Source organism: Bos indicus x Bos taurus, chromosome 12 (assembly GCF_003369695.1).
Source record: "Bos indicus x Bos taurus breed Angus x Brahman F1 hybrid chromosome 12, Bos_hybrid_MaternalHap_v2.0, whole genome shotgun sequence".
Taxonomy (NCBI): domain Eukaryota; kingdom Metazoa; phylum Chordata; class Mammalia; order Artiodactyla; family Bovidae; genus Bos; species Bos indicus x Bos taurus.
Window position 1 is genome coordinate 20,890,215 of NC_040087.1, and position 20,816 is coordinate 20,911,030.

General features: G+C 41.6%; 1 protein-coding gene across 2 annotated transcripts in view; it reads left to right on the plus strand.

Moving 5' to 3' along the window:
- WDFY2 (WD repeat and FYVE domain containing 2) overlaps positions 1-20,816 on the plus strand; it is a 187,137-nt gene that overhangs the window by 78,054 nt on the left and 88,267 nt on the right. For both annotated transcript variants that reach the window (XM_027557317.1, XM_027557316.1), the window contains exon 3: positions 12,417-12,490. In XM_027557317.1, coding sequence (XP_027413118.1) covers positions 12,417-12,490 — 74 coding nt within the window. The remainder of the gene's footprint in view (positions 1-12,416; positions 12,491-20,816) is intronic.

Below are 20,816 nucleotides of genomic sequence, written 5' to 3' on the forward strand. Positions count from 1 at the left end.
AAAAAGCCAACCACTGCTTTGGAGACATCCTCATACCCTGTCTTTTCTGAGACGCTCCCACTTCCCTGGGCTTCCTTGGATGCGCAGTGGTAAAGTATCCACCTGCCAGTGCAGGAGACTCGGGTTCAATCCCTGGTTCGGGAAGATCCCCCGGAGAAGGGAATGACAACTCACTCCAGTTTTCTTGCCTGGACAATCCCATGGACAGAGGAGCCTGATAGGCTATGACTTGCTTCCTCTCCAGGAGGGATCTAGGAGAAACTAGATTTGCCTGGTTAAGGCTGTTTGCCCCTGAGCCAGTCCAGTTTTCCCAGGAATTTAGAGTTTGGAGTGGGAAATGCTAGTCTCCACATAGGCTGGTCCCGTGAGCTGGGAACACAGAAATCCAACAGCTTTGTGGCATTTGTGTGCATGAAGGAAGTGTGAATCCCTTGGCTCCAGAGGGAGAGAAGCCTGAGCAAATGATGCCTTCAGGTTTTCTTCATGCTCTGAACTCCCAGGCTTGACTCTGATTCTGCCTTGAGTTCAAGAGGTCCCTCTGTCTTACTGCCATATGCCTGTTTGCACTGAAGTCCATGTGTTCCTGCTGCTTGCCGCTGCAAGTGTCTGACTCAGCCTCACCCTGAGTGTATCCCTCCCAGTTCCTGTCTTTTCACTTTCTCCTGCATCTCTGTGATCTTTAAAGAGAAAATACTGAGCCACGCAGTCCAGTAGGTCCCTATTGGTGCCTCTAGTTTTGAGCTGAAAACAGTATGGGAAAAGTGAGGGCAAGTAAAGATGAAAAGCAGAAAGAGTTATCTTGTTTAATTTCTTTGGACAGTGCATTCAATTATTTTTAAACGTTTCTTCCATGCCACACACTGTGCACTGTGCAGTGTGCTAAGAATAAGATGTTTATTTACTTATTTTTATTTTGTTTTGGCCATGCTCTGTGGCATGTGGGATCTTAGTTCCCTGACCAGGGTTTAAACCCGTGTCTCCTACATTGAGAACATGGAGTCTTAACCACTGGACCACCAGGGAAGCCCCAGGATAGAGTGTTTAATATGGGAGATGATTCCTGTCTTCATGGTATATACAGTTGGGTTGGGGAGCCAGACCTAAAATGAGTACCACGGTGCATGGTGAGTTTTAACAGAAGTAGGTGTAATGGGCACATGGTCACAAGAGGTCCCTGAGAAAGTTCCGTTTTATCTTTTTAGAATTTATTTATTTTTATTTTGGCTGTGTTGGGTCTTTGTTGCGATGCACAGGCTCTTCGTTGAGGCTCACGGGCTTTCTCTAGTTGCAGTGAGGGGGTCTATTGTCTAGTTGCAGTGCACAGGCTTCTCACTGCGACGGCTTCTCTTGTTACGGAGTCCAGTTAGGTGCGTGGACTTCAGTACTTGTGGTGTGAGGGCTCAGTAGCTGCAGTTCCCCGGCTCTTGATGGTCGGCTCTTGTGGTGCATGGGCTTAGTTGCTCCATGGCATGTGGGATCTTCCCAGACCAGGCATGGAATCCTATGTCCCCTGCATTGGCAGGCAGACTCTTAACCACTGGACCATCAGGAAAGTCTGGAAGGTCTATTTTAAACCCTGCTATCTGTAGAGAATTTGGGGTGACTGATGACTTGTTTTTTAGTTTCCTCTAAGCTGATGTTTGGCCACCTCATGCAAAGAGTTGACTCATTGGAAAAGACTCTGATGCTGGGAGGGATTGGGGGCAGGAGGAGAAGGGGACGACAGAGGATGAGATGGCTGGATGGCATCACTGACTCGATGGACGTGAGTCTGAGTGAACTCCGGGAGATGGTGATGGACAGGGAGGCCTCGTGTGCTGCGATTCATGGGGTCGCAGAGTCGGACATGACTGAGCGACTGAACTGAAGCCGATGTTTATGGATGAGTGAGAAATAAAAGTATGTCCTTATCAAATATTCTTTCAAAAATAGTATCTTCCTGACATTATCTCACCTGGTAGCTGGAAAGTAGCCTACTATGACAAGATCAAGTTATAGCCTTCCCAGCTGGGACCTGCCTGACCTTGAATACCAGGGAGGAACCTTCCTGAGGGTGCAGAGTTACGGTTTTAGTTATAGCTGTAAATGTGATTATTTGTTCCAGGCTTCTCATAGATACCATTTCAACCACTATATTTCCATCTTACCACAGAGGGGAAAAGGCAGAGGAACCAGAAATCAAATTGCCAACATCTGCTGGATCGTCAAAAAGGCAAGAGAGTTCCAGAAAAACATCTATTTCTGCTTTATTGGCTATGCCAGAGCCTTTGACTGTGTGGATCACAATAAACTGTGGAAAATTCTGAAAGAGATGGGAATACCAGACCACCTGACCTGCCTCTTGAGAAATTTGTATGCAGGTCAGGAAGCAACAGTTAGAACTGGACATGGAACAACAGACTGGTTCCAAATAGGAAAAGGAGTTCGTCAAGGCTGTGTATTGTCTCCCTGCTTATTTAACTTATATGCAGAGTACATCATGAGAAATGCTGGGCTGGAAGAAACACAAGCTGGAATCAAGATTGCCGGGAGAAATATCAATAACCTCAGATATGCAGATGATACCACCCTTATGGCAGAAAGTGAAGAACTAAAGAGCCTCTTGATGAAAATGAAAGAGGAGAGTGAAAAAGTTGGCTTAAAGCTCAACATTCAGAAAACAAAGATCATGGCATCCGGTCACATCACTTCATGGGAAATAGATGGGGAAACAGTGGAAACAGTGTCAGACTTTATTTTAGGGGGCTCCAAAATCACTGCAGATAGTGATTGCAGCCATGAAATTAAAAGACGCTTACTCCTTGGAAGGAAAGTTATGACCAACCTAGATAGCATATTAAAAACCAGAGACATTACTTTGCCAACCAAGGTCCGTCTAGTCAAGGCTATGGTTTTTCCAGTGGTCATGTATGGATGTGAGAGTTGGAGTGTAAAGAAAGCTGAATGCCGAAGAATTGATGCTGTTGAACTGTGGTATTGGAGAAGACTCTTGAGAGTCTCTTGGACTGCAAGGAGATCCAACCAGTCCATCGTAAAGGAGATCAGTCCTGGGTGTTCATTGGAAGGACTGATGCTAAAGATGAAACTCCAATACTTTGGCCACCTCATGCAAAGAGTTGACTCATTGGAAAAGACCCTGATGCTGGGAGGGATGGGGGCAGGAGAAGGGGACAACAGAGGATGAGATGGCTGGATGGCATCACCAACTCGATAGACATGAGTTTGGGTAAACTCCGAGAGTTGGTGATGGGCAGGGAGGCCTGGCATGCTGCAGTTCATGGGGTCACAAAGAGTCGGACATGACTGAGTGACTGAACTGAACAGAGGGGAAAAAAACAAACAAGCAAACATGAAAAGCACAGGCATTCCTGTTTTCATGGTTGAGTTATTTCAGATTTACTTTACCAACTAGCTTTGCTATTCATGGGGTCAGACAAAGGAGTAGAGGAGAGAGAGTGCAGGCAGGAGCCGGGGTGGCAGGTGTTTGAGATTTTTCTTACTCTGCAGAGTTGGGTATCATGTCTGGACCTTTCTTGCCAACACTTTCCCCATGGAGAAGAGTTAAAGCCACTTTGCTGCCAAAGGTACAGTGAATAAGAGTTTAAGAGGGTCAGAGTCTCAGGCCTGAGTTGAGGACTGGCAATTGGAAAACCTCTGTGGATTCTGTCACTGCCGGGACAGACAGATGGAACTTACTTTGGCTCCTAAGTGTTTATGCATTTGTCCCCGAAGCAGAACAGAAGATGGCTCTTCAAAGGTGACTACAGATAAAAGGCATACCCAGTAAATAAAACGACCATTTTGTAGGATCTTCAGCTCTCTGCCTTGAAAATCCCATCTGGTGGGATGGCATTTGCCCGGGCTGAGGCTGTGGTTGGGCCCCTTCAGTTTTCCTACCAGTGTGGCCACTTGACCATTTGCTCAGCTAACTTTGAAGTATAAGAGCTCTACTCAGTGAAGTAAGTCAGGCAGAGAAAGATAAAGACCGTATGATTTCCCTCTTGTGGAATATGAAGCACCAACAAATAAAATAAATGAACAAACCGAATAAAAATAAACACATAGATATAGTGAGAACAGATTAGTAGTTACCAGAGGGGAGGTAAAATGCGTAAAGGAGATCAAATGCGTGGTGACAGGTGGAAACTAGATTTTTGGTGGTGAGCACGCTGTAGCAAGCGTAGAAATGTTGGGGTGACCAAAAAGTTTGTTTAGGTTTTTCCATAACATCTTACACTACCCTATGTAACGTTATGAAATGTATGTAATGTTATAAACCAATGTTACCTCAATAAAAATAAATCTAAAATTTTTAAAACTTTAAAATTTAAGTAAACAAATAAATAGTAGTTAAACAATAAAGTGTAGGAACTCTAGTCCTCACTAAAAGCCTTCATTTTGAACTGTCTGTTTTTCCAGTTTTATGTATTTTTGCATCAGCCTGGTTGAGAGAAAGGCTGTCTGTTGTTTGTGATGTGTAGTATAAAGGATATATATGCAGTCGATTATTCATCTATGTTCTGAGAGTTCCTGCTTCATGTTGTCCTTCTGCAGAAATGCCTGCATTCATTGGGCTCTCAGCCCATACTGCTGTGTGTACACATGAAATGTTTTATCTGCCTCTTTAAACAAAATTTTATTGGAGTCTAGTTGATTATTTTGTGTCAGTTTCAGGTATACACCCAAGTGAGTCTGTTACACAAATACATATATCCAGTCTTTTTTAGATTCTTTTCCCATATAGGCCATTACAGAGTACAGGGTAGAGTTCCCTGTGCTGTGCAGTAGGTCCTTATTAGCTGTCTGCTTTACATACAGTGGTGTGTATATGTCAGTCCCAGTCTCCCAGTTTATCCCTCCCCACTCCCCCCACCCCCCGGCGCCCGTAAGTTTCTGCATCTGTGTTTCTATTCTGTTTTGTGATAAGTTCATTTGTACCCCTTTTTGTTTTACATATAAGTGATATCACAGGATGCTTGTTTTTCTCTGTCTGTTACTTTACTCAGTGTGACAATCTCTAGGTCCATCCAAGTTGCTGCAAATGGCATTATTTTGTTCTCTTTTATGGCTGAGTAATATTCCATTGATTATATGCACCACATCTTCTTTATTCACTCCTCGGTTGACGGACACTTAGGTTGCTTCCATGTCCTGGCTATTGTAAGTCATGCTGCCATGAACATTCGTCTGCCATCATGGTCAGCGCCCCTTTGAAGAAACACTAAGGAAAGTGACTTTTCAAGTAGGAGAGCCAGAAACCCTTGGCTTTCTCTAAGGCAGAACTTCTCATCCTGTGTTAACAGCATCCTGGGATGATCCAAATGGATTTCGGGCCCTGCAAATTGATCTGTTTAGTTGGGCAGGAGCAATCCAGTTATGGGGCCCCAGCAGTCTGTTCCATTTCCTCCAAGCTGTTTTGCTCATATCTAAGTTTCTGCGTGATTCGTGAGGCGAAAAAGGTTAGGAGAAGCAACTCTATGGACCTGATACATAGTCCTTATAGGTAAGGTGAAACATGGGCTGTTATATTCCCAACAGATCTTTCTTTGGATTTTCTTTCTTGGATTTGATATATTTTCCTCGGTCAAGACTTTTTGCTTATTTCTAGCCTTTTTTTTTTTTTTTTGTATCTGCTTTTAAAGCCATTTTCAATTCTTTGTGAAATGAGGTAGGGAATGCATGGAGTAAGTTATCTTAGTTAAGACAAATGAGAGATGCAGTTTGAACATACCGTTTGCATTAAATTCTGATAAAGATGCATTGTTTAATATTGGAGTGTTCATCATTGCTCGTAAGATAGCATTGTGCCCGGGTGGGAAACTGGACTTTGATTTTCATGTTTGCTACTGATTTGCTGACTCACTTTGGGCAAGTCCTGTCATTGTCTCTGCTCTGAACCTGACAGATAAGCTGTCCATTTTCTGTTTCTCAGATTTGCAGAAATATTTTGGTTATATGTCAAGTAAATATTTGTAAATTATTTTCAAGTTGTTGGTGTTTAGCAATATACACTCTCTTTGCTTATCTTAACCCAGAGGGATTTAGGAAAGATTGGCTGATTTGTGAGGTTGTCGATGGATTGGTGTCGCATCTGTTGGAATTGTAGTCTTAGAGCAGCTTGAAATTGAGGATTTAGAAAATTAAAATGATTAATGTGTTCATATTGATATACTTACATTTGGGATGGAAATGAGTTAGTCTGTAATTTTCCCATTGGTGAGGTCCAAGGCTGGGGACGGTGGCGGTGGTTTGTGCGCTGTCCTGCCCTTTCTGCTGGGTTTATTGGAGTTTTGGGGGAAATTCACGTGGGAAGATGAATGACTGAAAGTTATTTAAAATAATGAATTTGGTGTTTCTGTTTTTATAAGATAGTGCTTGCTTGGGTGAGTTTTAAACAGTATGTTTAATTCAGCTGAGGAAGTTTGTTGGCTGTGGGGGATGTGTATATAATTCAGAAATGCTCATGCTATTGTTTAATTCATATCTTATTCCACATAATTCTTGGTTCCTAATTGTGACATATACTGCTCGTTTGTTGGTTTCTTCTTGGTATAGGTTGTATTATAGAACCATGTGTAGCAAATGACTTGTTTTTATTATTGACATTTTCCAAAATAATAATGTAATCTGATCTTTTGATTTTCTGTTTACTAAGAAGAAAAAGTGCCCAAGGAAGTTTGATATTTCACAGAATTGAAGAAGAACAGATTATCCAAGCTAAAGATAACAGATATTAATTAATCTGAGTGATTATAACATTTATTTACCATACTCTGATTTTCATCTGACAGAGTAAAGCTTCCTATAGTCAGATCACTTTACTGTCACTTAAAACTTGTCTGGGAGAAAAAGGGACCACTGCCCATTCACCTTCATTTTGCTGATGTTACTTAGACTAAATTAAAACAAAACCAAGGGTTAATTTTAGTTGAGTTCATAAAATATTTGATTTAAATGAAAAATGCTTTTTCATGCTAGGCAATTGAAGTCCTAAATATAAGTGTTCTTAGTAAAGTAAAACATGGGCCGAATACTGTAAACCTAATAAATATTATTTTGTGACACACAGCTGAATGAAGTAGTGTCCGGGAATTAATTAAATTGTTGCTTTATGGTGGTGGGGTTCTCTTTGTATGCCTCTCTAGTCAAGGCCCTCCTATCGTAGAATCCTGACATTTTGTTTGTTTTTTACTTTATTTTTAAAGAACAATTGCTTTACAGTATTGTTTTGGTTTCTGCCAAAGGATCCTGACATTTAACTTAACTAGGATGCCTTTAAATACCTGAAGTTTTATTCACAGAGTACTGTTGCTTATTTAAAGTTCCCACCAGCACATCCCAAGAAGATTGGTGTCTCCTGCCAAATAATGCCTTTAGCATAGTAAAGCTGTCAGAGTGATGGAAATCCACAGTTCAACCTTCACTGGAACTTGTGTTTATTTGAGTAAAGTTCAAATGATCAGCAAAGGACAGGAAATAAATTAGTCATAAAATGAAAGAATTACAGGTTTAAATGATAGAAATGGGTAAACTTTCCCCCAAATAGAAGTATTTTGAGAATGCCTCCTCTCAACTTACATTTTTTTAGAAAGCAAGAGCAATATTTCTTCTTAGATCATCCATGGGATAAAGATGTTAGAAATCCAATTAGCCAGTTTCTCTCTAATCCATTTAATTTTTGCTCCCTTGAATTTGACGTTGGTTTCTTGTGTTCCCTTTGCTTAGGGCTGATGCGTGGTCAGCTGTTCAGTCGTGTCCAACTCTTTGTGACCTCCATGGGACTGTAGCCCACCAGGCTATCAGTATTTTACCCATGGAAAATCTCTGTTCATGGAATTTTCCAGGGAAGAATGCTGGAGTGGGTTGCCATTTCCTTCTCCAGGGGATCTTCCTGACCCAGGGATCAAACCTGCATCTTTTGCATCTCCCGCATCGGGAAGCAGATTCTTTACCACTAGCACCATACAGGCTCATATCTTGAGCTTTTCCCTCTTCAAATTATATGGTCATTAATATAATCACCCAGACTAGGGGTTCTCTTTCATTCTCCCTAAACTTTAAGTTGAACCCCTGCCTTAAACTACCAGATTTCATTTAAAAAAAACAGTATTACAAAAGTGTTTTAAGATAAGATTTTGACAGTCCACCAAGGTCTAAAGTCCTGACACTAATATGAGAGAGTATTATTTCCCATTACCCACAGATCTCTACAAATTTCTTTACTATCATATTTGTACTTTTCATGGTCTTGCTTCCTAAAATTTTGCCAAATATCCTTCTTTTGAGTGTCGTCAGAGAAGGCAATGGCGCCCCACTCCAGTACTCTTGCCTGGAAAATCCCATGGACGGAGGAGCCTGGTGGGCTGCAATCCATGGGGTCGCTAAGAGTCGGACACGACTGAGCGACTTCACTTTCACTTTTCACTTTCATGCATTGGAGAAGGAAATGGCAACCCACTCCAGTGTTCTTGCCTGGAGAATCCCAGGGACGGGGGAGCCTGGTGCGCTGTCGTCTATTGGGGTCGCACAGAGTCGGACACGACTGAAGTGACGCGGCAGCAGCAGCAGTCCCAGACTGAGTAGGGAGATGGCCAGTCTTGATCAGACAACTTGGAAAATGAGACTTCTCTTGTTTCTTCATTAAAAAAAAAAGTTAATAATTCTATTTATGTATTTATTTGTGGCTGTGCTGGGTCTTCAGTGCTGCTCAGGCTTTTCTCCGGTTTTGGTGAGTGGGGGTACTCTCCGGTTGTGGTACCCGGACTTCTCATTGCAGTGGGGTTCTCTTGCTGCAGGGCACAGGCTCTAGGTCGCACCGGCTTCAGGAGCTGTGGCATGTAGGCTCACTGGTTGCAGCTCCTGGGCTCTGGGGCACAGGCTCCATAGTCGTGGCACACGGGCTTAGTTGACATTGGCATGTGGGACCTTCCTGGTTCAGGGATCGAAACCTGCATCTCTTGTGTTAGCAGGTGGATTCTTTACCACTGGGGGTGGAAGCTCCTTCCCTTATTTCTAGATAAAATGTATTTCAGCCAGCCACTTTGCTTGACGATTGGAGAATGCATGTTTAAGGTAGGCGAATAGAACAGTCTCTCAACCAAGTTCACCTCTTACCTGAACTTTCAGCCGTCAGAAAGACCCAATTATTTCTTCATTGACTGGAGAATTATTAGTTGTTATAGCTGAATTCTTCTTTGTGAAATATCATGTTTTTGCAACCTGGCTACAAATATTGTGTCTAAATCATATTTTGTTTCTTTATTCCCTTATTCTTCCTTCTGCAGGATTCCCTCGACCATGTGGTCATAATTATTACTTTACTGTGTCTTATTATGCTTCCTCAGGCAATCTTGCCCTTTGATATTTTTTTGCAGGGATGAATAGGGGCTTACTGTATATGGACCATGGCACTAGTCTTTCAGAGGTTGCTTTTTCAATTAATTTCTGGTTAGTTGAAGTTAGAAGGATCTCTGTGTCAATTTATCTACTCCCTCAACCCCAAAATGGAAAGACACTTACTATAACAACAAATGTGGGCATCGATATTTCTTTTTGTTTTTTAAGTAAGGTGGTTTATATTTATTTTTTTTAATTTCGGTTGCTCTGGGTCTTTGTTGCCTCTTCGGGGCTTCTCTTGTGATGGGGAATGGGCTTAGTTGCCCTTTGGCATGTAGGATCCTAGTTTTTCAATCCGGAATGGACCCTACATTGGAAGTCAGATTCTGAATCACTGGACCACCAGGGAAGTCCCAATATTTCTTTCAATCCACTTCTTTCCTCTTTGGCCCTGCATCGCCTGTGGGTAACCAACCCAGGGCCTCTTCCTGTGGGAATGTTATAATCAGGAAGTGGTTTGAAAAGCATCATAAGACTTACATACTGAAAGTCTTCACACACACACACACACACACAAGGTTTTTTGCAGGGGTTTTTTTGGTGTTTTACCATAATGCCTCTTTGAAAGAATGTTTACACTTTTGGGGGCACCTGGGAGGTAATATCTCAGTCTCTGTCAATCCCCCCCACATGAGTTCTATCATATGGGTTCTGCAACAACAGAACTTCTGTTAAAGCTTCTTTTACTTACTTAGGAAAGGTTTTTTCCCTTTTGCATTCTGAAGGCATTTCTTACTATCAGTATAAAGTGATGTGAACCAAGGAGGTGACATTGGGGACAAGTTTTATATTATGGCTCCTATATATAGTTGGTGTCATAATCCATCAATTCCTTGATGACAGCTATAATATCTTACATATCATTGCATCAAATGTCTTGAACATAGTAAGCATTCTAAATTTTTGTTGAAGAATGACAAAAAATTTAGTTAATGGGGATAAAATAAGGAATAACAAAATAGCAGTGTTGATTTAAGGGTAGCTTGCGCAGTATTCTGGAAAAAAAAGTCCTTTAAATCACATTCAAGAGATCAGTGGGTTTTCTAATTATTACATAACCGGATAGGAACTTTCAAGTAAATCATAGGAAATACTTTTACATGGTCAGGGAGGCAGCTGAGTGATGAGATTTTTCTTTATTATGTGTAGCCACTTGGACTGCAGTCCAATTTTGCTTCATATACGCATACTTATAATAAATTGTTAGATATTTAAAATTTTTAACAAGAATAGCAAAATAATAAGTAATGACCATGTTATAGAAATACTCATGTCTCTCAAACTTAAGAACTGTGTTGAGTTTTTCCATGTGTATTTTTACGTATGTGTCCTTTATGTAGTACTATAATCAGTATAATTTTTTCTTTTGCTTTTTTCAGCTAACATGATAGTTTTCCATGGAATCATTAAATTTTAATCCTGCACACATGTATGGGATTATGAGACCTGGCATCTTAGCATGTGTGTAGAGATTTTGCCAACAGAGTTTATAGGCCAAAGATGAGTAAGACTGGCTTTCTTAGGGCAGCACATTAAATATTGTTTGATTGCTTTTCTCCCAGCAGTGTTCTTTTGGGAGTCTAGTTTAAATTTGTGGCTAAAGCAAAAGAAGATATTCTGCTATATTGGTGAAAGTTTTGGTGGTGGGGTATGTTTCTATTTATTAAATATATCATGTCTCAAAATTAGAAAAAGTAAGTAGTTTTTGCAGTTCAGAGGATTTTGTTGTTGTTGGTCATGGCCCTTGTATAGAGAATCAAAAAGATGTTACCAAGTGTTTATGAAGTGGTTCTGTTAGTAGAACTTGAAGTGTGTGTGTTTTTTTTTTTTTATAGTTTAAAGGTATTTGAAAATAGGACTGTGTGTTTGAAATCTGTCTTTGAACCTCCTTTAGCTTTTTTTTTACCCTGTGTGACCTTGGTTAAGACATCTAATCATAACTTTAAAATGTGAATAAAAATATTTGATGTTGATTATGATTTTGATGATGGGTAATTCATGACCTGTAGGGCTATTGTGAAAAATTATGTTGAGGACGTCTATGGCAATCCAGTGGTTAAGACTCTTAGCTTCCAGTGGAGGGGAAGTGGGTTTGGTCCCTGATTGGAGTACTAAGATCCCATATGCCATGTGGTATAGCCAAAATAAATAAAAGAAAAATGAGTGTAAGTTATGTTGAGCTTTGTAGAGCACCATTTCGATATGAAATAAAGTTGTCAAAAGGCCCCCATTCTTACTAGTAAGCATAGAGAAGGGGCTGGCAACTGGAAACTGACCTGGCAATTTGGGGTTTCCAAGCCTGCTCCCTTCACCCAGGCGTGGTGGTAGCGAGGGGGTCAGTCCCACCCGGCAGGGAGGCCCCGTCCAGGTCTGGGTGAACTGACTCACCTGACTTCTTTTCTCTGGAGCCTGGCCCTGTGTTGAGCTGGTTTTCTTTTAGATTGAGACAAAGCCTCCAAGCCTTTCCCCAATTAGCAGCCTCCTGCCTCTGCTTTGAGTACTGACAGTAAAAGACTTCTGTTAGTCCACATGCCACAAATCAGTTCTGAATTAAAAAAAAAAAAAAGATTTCTGTTCATTTGTGTGCAGGGCAAGGAGGGGGACGGAAATAAGATCTTTCTTTTATGTCCCTAGTTCAGAAAAAATGGATTATTTCCATTAAAGATGGGGTTTTCATGGAAGAGAGAGGTTGGTGACAGAAGGCTCACACAGCGCAGTGTTGTTAATCTACTCGAGCAAATTTAGACTGGTATTGACAGAACAGGCAAGACCATGCGCCTTGGAACCTGTCCAGTTTGAGTGTCTTACTTGTTACAGTCGTTAAAAGGATAACTGAAAAACTCGGGGTTAGTGGTAAAATTATTGTTTTTACTTTTTGTGAGCGGGAGTTCTATGAACTGTTTGTCAGGAAATAGTGGGGGGGCGGGGAAAGTAGCCACACACTTTGAGCTAGTCAGTCACTCCTGAATCCACGAGCATCATCGTTTTGTTAATTTCATCAACATGTTCATTTCTTTCAGCTCCATGTTCATGCATGTCTTTTAACCCGGAAACAAGAAGACTGTCCATAGGTCTAGACAATGGTACAATCTCAGTAAGTACCCGTAAATAAGATTTCCAGTTGAAATACTTCCCCCTCCTGTGGACTATGTATATGTGTATTGTGATGAAAATTATTTATTAGTGGTTTTTTTTTTCAAATTAGCAAATTAATTTTCTTGCCAAGTTAAGTGGAAATTGCAGTGCAGCAAATACTGGTAAGGTGCAGGGAGAGCTGTCATCAGTATCAAATGCCAATGACATTCAGCTTGATAGACATGTTCACCTTCACGGCGGTTAAAATAGGGGCATTATAAGGCCATGGGGTGAACTACCTGGTTCTGGGGGTTGGCAAGAGCAAGCTGTGATGCCAGCAGCTTTGATGAGATGGTTAAGCCTGGCGCCATATGTGGCCCCATGTAAGTGACAGGACATGAGGAAAACGCTCTCCTAGACCTGGGTGTCTGATCTCAACTTTGATACTTGATGTTGACCTCCTTCTTTCTCCTGCTCCTTGGGGTCTTCTTTACCGTCCTCTAACATGTGAATAGAATTCTGTCCATTTGTACAAGTTTGTTAAGAAAGCACAGGACCTAGATTTAGTCTGTTGAGTAGATCCAGATAAACATTAGACCCATTGGTTAGAGATCTTGAGGGAACTGAAGTGATCAGAGATTGGAATTTCAGGTTTTATGACTTAAATCATCTTTTTATATATTTATTTTCAACTAGTATATTAACTAGTAACATGGTTGATCTGGTAAATTCTCCAGTGTTGTCTTTACTCGTGGGCAAGAGAGGCCCTGCTCTGGGACCTGGGAATTAGAGGACCCCTCTCTGGCACACCTCCCCACAGGATGAAGGATCTGAGGGGCCAGAGGTTGTGTCCAGCCTCAGCCCTCACTCCACTCACACCCATTCTCTGGGTACTTGACTCTGGATACTTCCTGCCCCCAAAGAGCTTAGGGCCTGCTTGTAGGGCCTCCATGGGCCTTTTCCCTGGATCTGTCCTGAGGAGGATAAAACTAATAAGTGTGCCCTTAGCCTGAAGGGTGGTTCAGGGGCAGTGATTTGAGGTGGGTAGGATGTCCGCATGGGTGGACAAGGCCCCTCAAGGTGTCGGTGGAACTGGGGGAACTGGGAGTGGAAAGGGGCCTGGGTTGGCCCTCTCCTGTTACCACACTATGACAGGGAACTTCAAAGGGCCTAAAAATTCTGACTTTATACCTGTGCCTCCAAGTCGTTGAAGGTATGTTTGTCTAGATTGGAGGAAGAGACCAATTGGAGGAAGAGACCATATCTAATAGTTTAACTTAACTTAAAACTTTTAACAAATTTAGATACATGGAATGTGGGTCTTCCTTTCTGGTCTTGACCCAGCCCTGCTTCCGGGTCTGAAGAGGTGACCCTGACATTTGCTATTTGATCTTTAGTGAAAACATTTGTTGGGTGGTTGTTATGGAAATTTTAACAATATTTTAACAATATTGTTACAAATAACAATCAGTCCTTTGCCAAATATTTACAGAAGTCCTATAAGAGCTAATGCATTTGGGAGGTCTGTAAACCCTGTTCCTTAGGATGGAATTGAAGGTCATGATACAGATTGTTGTCTTTTTTAAAGAGAACCATTTGTAACAAGTGTGGTGTGTGCAGTATAAATTTACTTTTAAAAGGCAAGGAGAGATAATTGGATTGTTCAGTGAGCTGAAGTTTCATCACAAGAGAAAATCTGAAAAGATGAGCTGAGATCCATTTATTGCCAGCAGTTCATGCAATAGTACCTGTGACACTATCTGTGAAAAACCTCTGTGTGTATAGCATATAAGAGATTCTTTGCATTTTGTGAAGTCAGTACTGGGGATTGATGGGTGCTGATAAATTTGGCTTTGAAGGCAAGACAGGTGAGCAAAGTAAGTTCTGGAGAGTTCTGGCTATTTATTGAATCATTATTCCTTTAGTAAATGAAATTGCCAGAAAACTGGATCATAGTGAGGAACTGGACCAAAATGGTTCTCTGGATGTGTCAGCTTGGTGTCAAGATACCAAATCTCATCTTACTTGATCTTCTAAAAAAGATTAAGACTCTGGCTTGAATGAAATAATTTCCTTAAAATTCTCTCTTGTATATTGCTGAAGAAGATGAATTGTATACCCTACCTGTTTTCATCTGAAGAATTGTAAAGAGTTCTGTATTAGGGAACAATATAGTGAGAGAACAGGGTGTTTAATGTTCAGAATTCTCATTGATCACTACAATACGAGGTTCTTTACTAAAAATACTTACAGAATCTCACCTATTGAATAGTTTACTTGCTGGACATGAGAAATTCTTTTCAGAGACCGTAAATATTCTGTTTCCTAAATATACCAAATATATTTTAGAAGAAATACTATTGGTTCACTTACTTTAAAACACAGAAAGTAAATCCTTATTTCACTTTATTTTGCTGCATAAAAGAGATTGAAGAGGCAGTTAACCTTGTGTAACTGAGCAGTGTATTAAAAATGAAGTAGAGGGCTTCCCTGGTGGCTCAGTGGTAAAGAATCTGCCTGCTAATATAGGGGGAGACACAGGTTTGATCCCTGATCCGGGAAAATCCCACATGTTGTGGGGCAGCTAAGCCTCTGAGCCACAACTATTGAGCCAGTGCTCTAGAGCCAGGGAGCCACAGCCACTGAAGCCCCCATGCCCTGGAGCCTGTGCTCCGCAAGAGAAGCCACCGCAATGAGAAGCCCGCACACCGCATCTAGAGAGTAGGTCCCACTCACTGCAGCTAGAGAAAAGCCTGAGCATCAGCACAGACGGAGCACAGCCAAAAATAAACAAACACAATCTTTAAAAAAATGAAATAGAGGTAACACAAAGAGAGACCATTCTTTCAAAAGTTTGGCCACAAAAGGAGAGGGTAGGAGAGAGAGAGTGAGTGCTACAGCAAGGTGTGATGGTAGACGAGCACCCAGAGGGTCCAGAACAATGTGGAGAACTTAGGTTTGGGAAAGAGTGGGGAGACTTAATTTTTAAGGTAGGGAAAGACAAAGGCTGTTTTGAGATATAAGAGAGAAATGACCTTTTATTTCTCTCGTGAAGCAGCAAGTTAGATCACCTACTGAGAGAAGCAAAGCTGAAGGTGGTTTATTTTCATGTCCATAGCTTTTGTTCTTTCTGATCGTGTAGCCCAGAGGCTCCTTCCACCATCCTGGTCGACAGTCCCAGTTATCTCTCAAGGTCTTGTTCAAATGTCGTCTTTTCTCTCTTTCTTTTTTTCCTTTTTTCTTGGACTAGTGGTTCCTGAGGCCTCCCAATTAAAATTTATCACATGTAATACTCGGTAGGTTAGTTACATCATAATGCTTATTTAACCTATTTTGTGAAAAGTTTTAAGTCTGTCTCCTCCATTAAAGTGTTCACTAAGAAACTGGCCAGTATTTTATCCATCTCCTCTCCCACTGGATCTTAGCTAGTGTGGTTCTTTGTAGTACAAATTAGGGACTCAGTGAATAATTTGTTAAATAAGTTGTTGACTAAGTATATATCTGATCAGATCAGTCACTCAGTCGTGTCCAACTCTTTGCGACCCCATGAATCACAGCACACCAGGCCTCCCTGTCCATCACCAACTCCCGGAGTTCACTCAGACTCACGTCCATCGAGTCAGTGATGCCATCCAGCCATCTCATCCTCTGTCGTCCCCTTCTCCTCCTGCCCCCAATCCCTCCCTCCCAGCATCAGAGTCTTTTCCAATGAGTCAACTCTTCGCATGAGGTGGCCAAAGTACTGGAGTTTCAGCTTTAGCATCATTCCTTCCAAAGAAATCCCAGGGCTCATCTCCTTCAGAATGGACTGGTTGGATCTCCTTGCAGTCCAAGGGACTCTCAAGAGTCTTCTCCAACACCACAGTTCAAAAGCATCAATTCTTCGGCGCTCAGCCTTCTTCACAGTCCAACTCTCACATCCATACATGACCACAGGAAAAACCATAGCCTTGACTAGACGAACCTTTGTTGGCAAAGTAACATCTCTGCTTTCGAATATGCTATCTAGGTTGGTCATAACTTTCCTTCCAAGGAGTAAGCGTCTTTTAATTTCATGGCTGCAGTCACCATCTGTAGTGATTTTGGAGTCCCCTAAAATAAAGTCTGACACTGTTTGCACTGTTTCCCCATCTATTTCCCATGAAGTGGTGGGACCAGATGCCATGATCTTTGTTTTCTGAATGTTGAGCTTTAAGCCAACTTTTTCACTCTCCTCTTTCACTTTCATCAAGAGGCTTTTGAGTTCCTCTTCACTTTCTGCCATAAGGGTGGTATCATCTGCATATCTGAGGTTATTGATATTTCTCCCGGCAATCTTGATTCCAGATTGTGTTTCTTCCAGTCCAGCGTTTCTCATGATGTACTCTGCATAGAAGTTAAATAAGCAGGGTGACAATATACAGCCTTGACGAACTCCTTTTCCTATTTGGAACCAGTCTGTTGTTCCATGTCCAGTTCTAACTGTTGCTTCCTGACCTGCATACAAATTTCTCAAGAGGCAGGTCAGGTGGTCTGGTATTCCCATCTCTTTCAGAATTTTCCACAGTTTCTTGTGATCCACACAGTCAAAGGCTTTGGCATAGTCAATAAAGCAGAAATAGATGTTTTTCTGGAATTCTCTTGCTTTTTCTATGATCCAGCAGATGTTGGCAATTTGATCTCTGGTTCCTCTGCCTTTTCTAAAACCAGCTTGAACATCAGGAAGTTCACGGTTCACATATTGCTGAAGCCTGGCTTGGAGAATTTTGAGCATTACTTTACTAGCGTGTGAGATGAGTGCAATTGTGAGGTAGTTTAAGCATTCTTTGGCATTGCCTTTCTTTGGGATTGGAATGAAAATTGACCTTTTCCAGTCCTGTGGCCACTGCTGAGTTTTCCAAATTTGCTGGCAGATTGAGTGCAGCACTTTCACAGCATCATCTTTCAGGATTTGGAATAGCTCAACTGGAATTCCATCACCTCCACTAGCTTTGTTCATAGTGATGTTTTCTAAGGCCCACTTGACTTCACATTCCAGGATGTCTGTCTCTAGGTGAGTGATCACACCATCGTGATTATCTGGGTCGTGAAGATCTTTTTTGTACAGTTCTCCTGTGTATTCTTGCCATCTCTTCTTAATATCTTCTGCTTCTGTTAGGTCCATACCATTTCTGTCCTTTATCAAGCTCATCTTTGCATGAAATGTTCCTTTGGTATCTCTGATTTTCTTGAAGGATCCATAGTCTTTCCCATTCTGTTGTTTTCCTCTATTTCTTTGCATTGATTGCTGAAGAAGGCTTTCTTATCTCTTCTTGCTATTCTTTGGAACTCTGCATTCAGATGTTTATATCTTTCCTTTTCTCCTTTGCTTTTCGCTTCTCTTCTTTTCACAGCTATTTGTAAGGCCTCCCCAGACAGCCATTTTGCTTTTTTGCATTTCTTTTCTATGGGAATGGTCTTGATCCCTGTCTCCTGTACAATGTCACAAATCTCATTCCATAGTTCACCAGGCAGTCTATCTATCAGATCTAGGCCCTTAAATCTGAGAAATAGATTTATAATATCTGTATTATAAATGTATAATCATAAGGGATTTGATTTAGGTCATACCTGAATGGTCTAGTGGTTTTCCCTACTTTCTTCAATTTAAGTCTGAATTTGGCAATAAGGAGTTCATGGTCTGAGCCACAGTTGGCTTCTGGTCTTGTTTTTGCTGACTGTATAGAGCTTCTCCATCTTTGGCTGCAAAGAATATAATCAATCTGATTTCGGTGTTGACCATCTGGTGATGTCCATGTATAGAGCCTTCTCTTGTGTTGTTGGAAGAGGGTGTTTGCTATGACCAGTGCATTTTCTTGGCAAAACTCTATCAGTCTTTGCCCTGCTTCATTCCGTATTCCAAGGCCAAATTTGCCTGTTACTCCAGGTGTTTCTGGACTTGCTGCTTTTGCATTCCAGTCCCCTATAATGAAAAGGACATCTTTTTTGGGTGTTAGTTCTAAAAGGTCTTGTAGGTCTTCATAGAACCATTCAACTTCAGGTTCTCCAGCGTTATTGGTTGGGGCATAGACTTGGATTATTGTGATATTGAATGGTTTGCCTTGGAAACAAACAGAGATCATTCTGTCGTTTTTGAGATTGTATCCAAGTACTGCATTTCGGACTCTTTTGTTGACTATGATGGCCACTCCATTTCTTCTGAGGGATTCCTGCCTGCAGTAGTAGATATAATGGTCATCTGAGTTAAATTCACCCATTCCAGTCCATTTCAGTTCGCTGATTCCTAGAATGTTGACATTCACTCTTGCCATCTCTCGTTTGACCACTTCCAATTTGCCTTGATTCATGGACCTGACATTCCAGGTTCCTGTGCAATATTGCTCTTTACAGCATCGGACCTTGCTTCTATCACCAGTCACATCCACAGCTGGGTATTGTTTTTGCTTTGGCTCCATCCCTTAGTATATATTAATATAGTTGGTTGTAATAAGTACCTGCTTAAATTCTGAGATAGTTTATTTGTACAGTTCTCTTGCTATTCAAAATGATTTTCAGAATGGAACTAACTTCTACAGGGGAAGAAGTTATGCCAATAATTCATCCTGCATTTGAGTTTTCAGAAACGCCTTCTGTTTTAATGTTGAAAGAAGTCAGTCAGATTGTGCTAACTGCTATTCATGATGAAGTGGGACTTAAAAATTTTTTTCTGTCATAATGCCTTGTGTATTCTAATCAGCCAACAAATATGTAAATATCAACTGTGTGCAAACCCTTCTGCTCAGCTCTAACATGTGACTCCTGATGTCAAAGAGCTTGTTCAGCTTGGGGCAGAATGAAAAGTGAAGTTATGAAATAAATATTAATAACACAAAGTAAAAAAAAAAAATACAGGAGGAGTACCACCACACTGGTAAACGTGATGGTGGCAAGCCAGTGAGGTCAGAAGAAAGTAGTGGAGAACAGTCTGGGGTGGCTCCATGGAGACTGATAAAGATAGGAAGGAAAAGGTATTTTAGGCACAATGAATGGCATGGGGGCGGGGTGGGGGGAACTCATGCTCATCTTTATATTTTTCCTTCTTCATCCAAACTGTTAGGGAGGGAGTCCCGTAGTAGTCCAGTGGTTAGGAATCTACCTGCCAATGCAGGGGAAATGGGTTCGATCCCTGATCTGGGAAGATGCCACATGCCTTAGGGCAACTAAGCCTGTGCACCCTTGAGCCTGTGCTCTGAACCAAGAGAGGCCGCCACAATGAGAAGAAAGAGTACTGCAATTAGAGAGTAGCCCTGTTTGCTGCAACTACAAAAAGCCTGTGTGCAGCAAGGAAGACCCAGTGCAGCCAAATAAGTAAATAAACTAACAACAGAAAAAACTTAAAAAAAAAGAAACCCAAAACTGTTAGGGAGCCAAGAGTTTTATTAAAATCTTGCCAAGATAAATACATAGTCACTGGAAAGTTTTTGAACAAGGCCCCAAGTTTATAAAATCTCTGTTCTTTGAAGATGAATTTCATATATGTGTTACAGGAAGTTTGATTGTGATGAGTGGAAAGGATTGCTCGGTATAGTAATGAGCATTCAGAATAAGAGTTACTGTATAAAAGTAAATGATATTGACCATGTATGGATTTGATACTACCGTTTGGGTAGTTCTTGTGGTTACTATAGTCTTCGAGTCTGTATCATTTATCCAAGGGAATGAAAAAGGAAAGAGAACCTTTATTGAGCGTTACTGTGTACCAGGCACTCTGCATGCGCGTGTTCAGTCGTGTCTGATTCCTTGAGACCCTTTGGACTGTAACCCGCCAGGTTCCTCTTCCTCTGTCTGTGGGATTTTCCAGGCCAGAATTCTGGAGTGGATTACCATTTCCTCCTGCAGGGGATCTTTCCAACCCGGGAATCGACCCTCACTGCCTGCATAGCAGTCAGACTGCTTATCTGCTGAGCCACTGGGGAAGGCCCATCAGGCACTCTGCTTTACGTATACTCCCTCATTACAGCTTCAAAGTAATTCTATGATGTAGGTGATATTACTCACATTTTTCGGATAAGACTGAGGCCTAGAGAGTTCACATGCTTCCCCGGCTCACTTAGCCAGGAAATAGCTCCTAGTGGAGCTGGGGACTCTGTGTGCCTTGGAGCCTGGGCTTTGTCCTCACCCCACACTGCTGGTCAGGAGCCATTCCTGCCTCTGTTCAAGGCTTTCCCTCCTGCCTGTTGCCTCATTCGGTTATGGGTCTGTTTGCTTCACCTGACTGTCATCTGCCTGAAGGCAGAGGCCACGAGCTTCCGTGTTGTTTCCTGGGCCACTATGGAAACTTTGTGAAAGGTCTGTTGAAGGAAAGAGCGAGGGCATTGCAGTTCCTG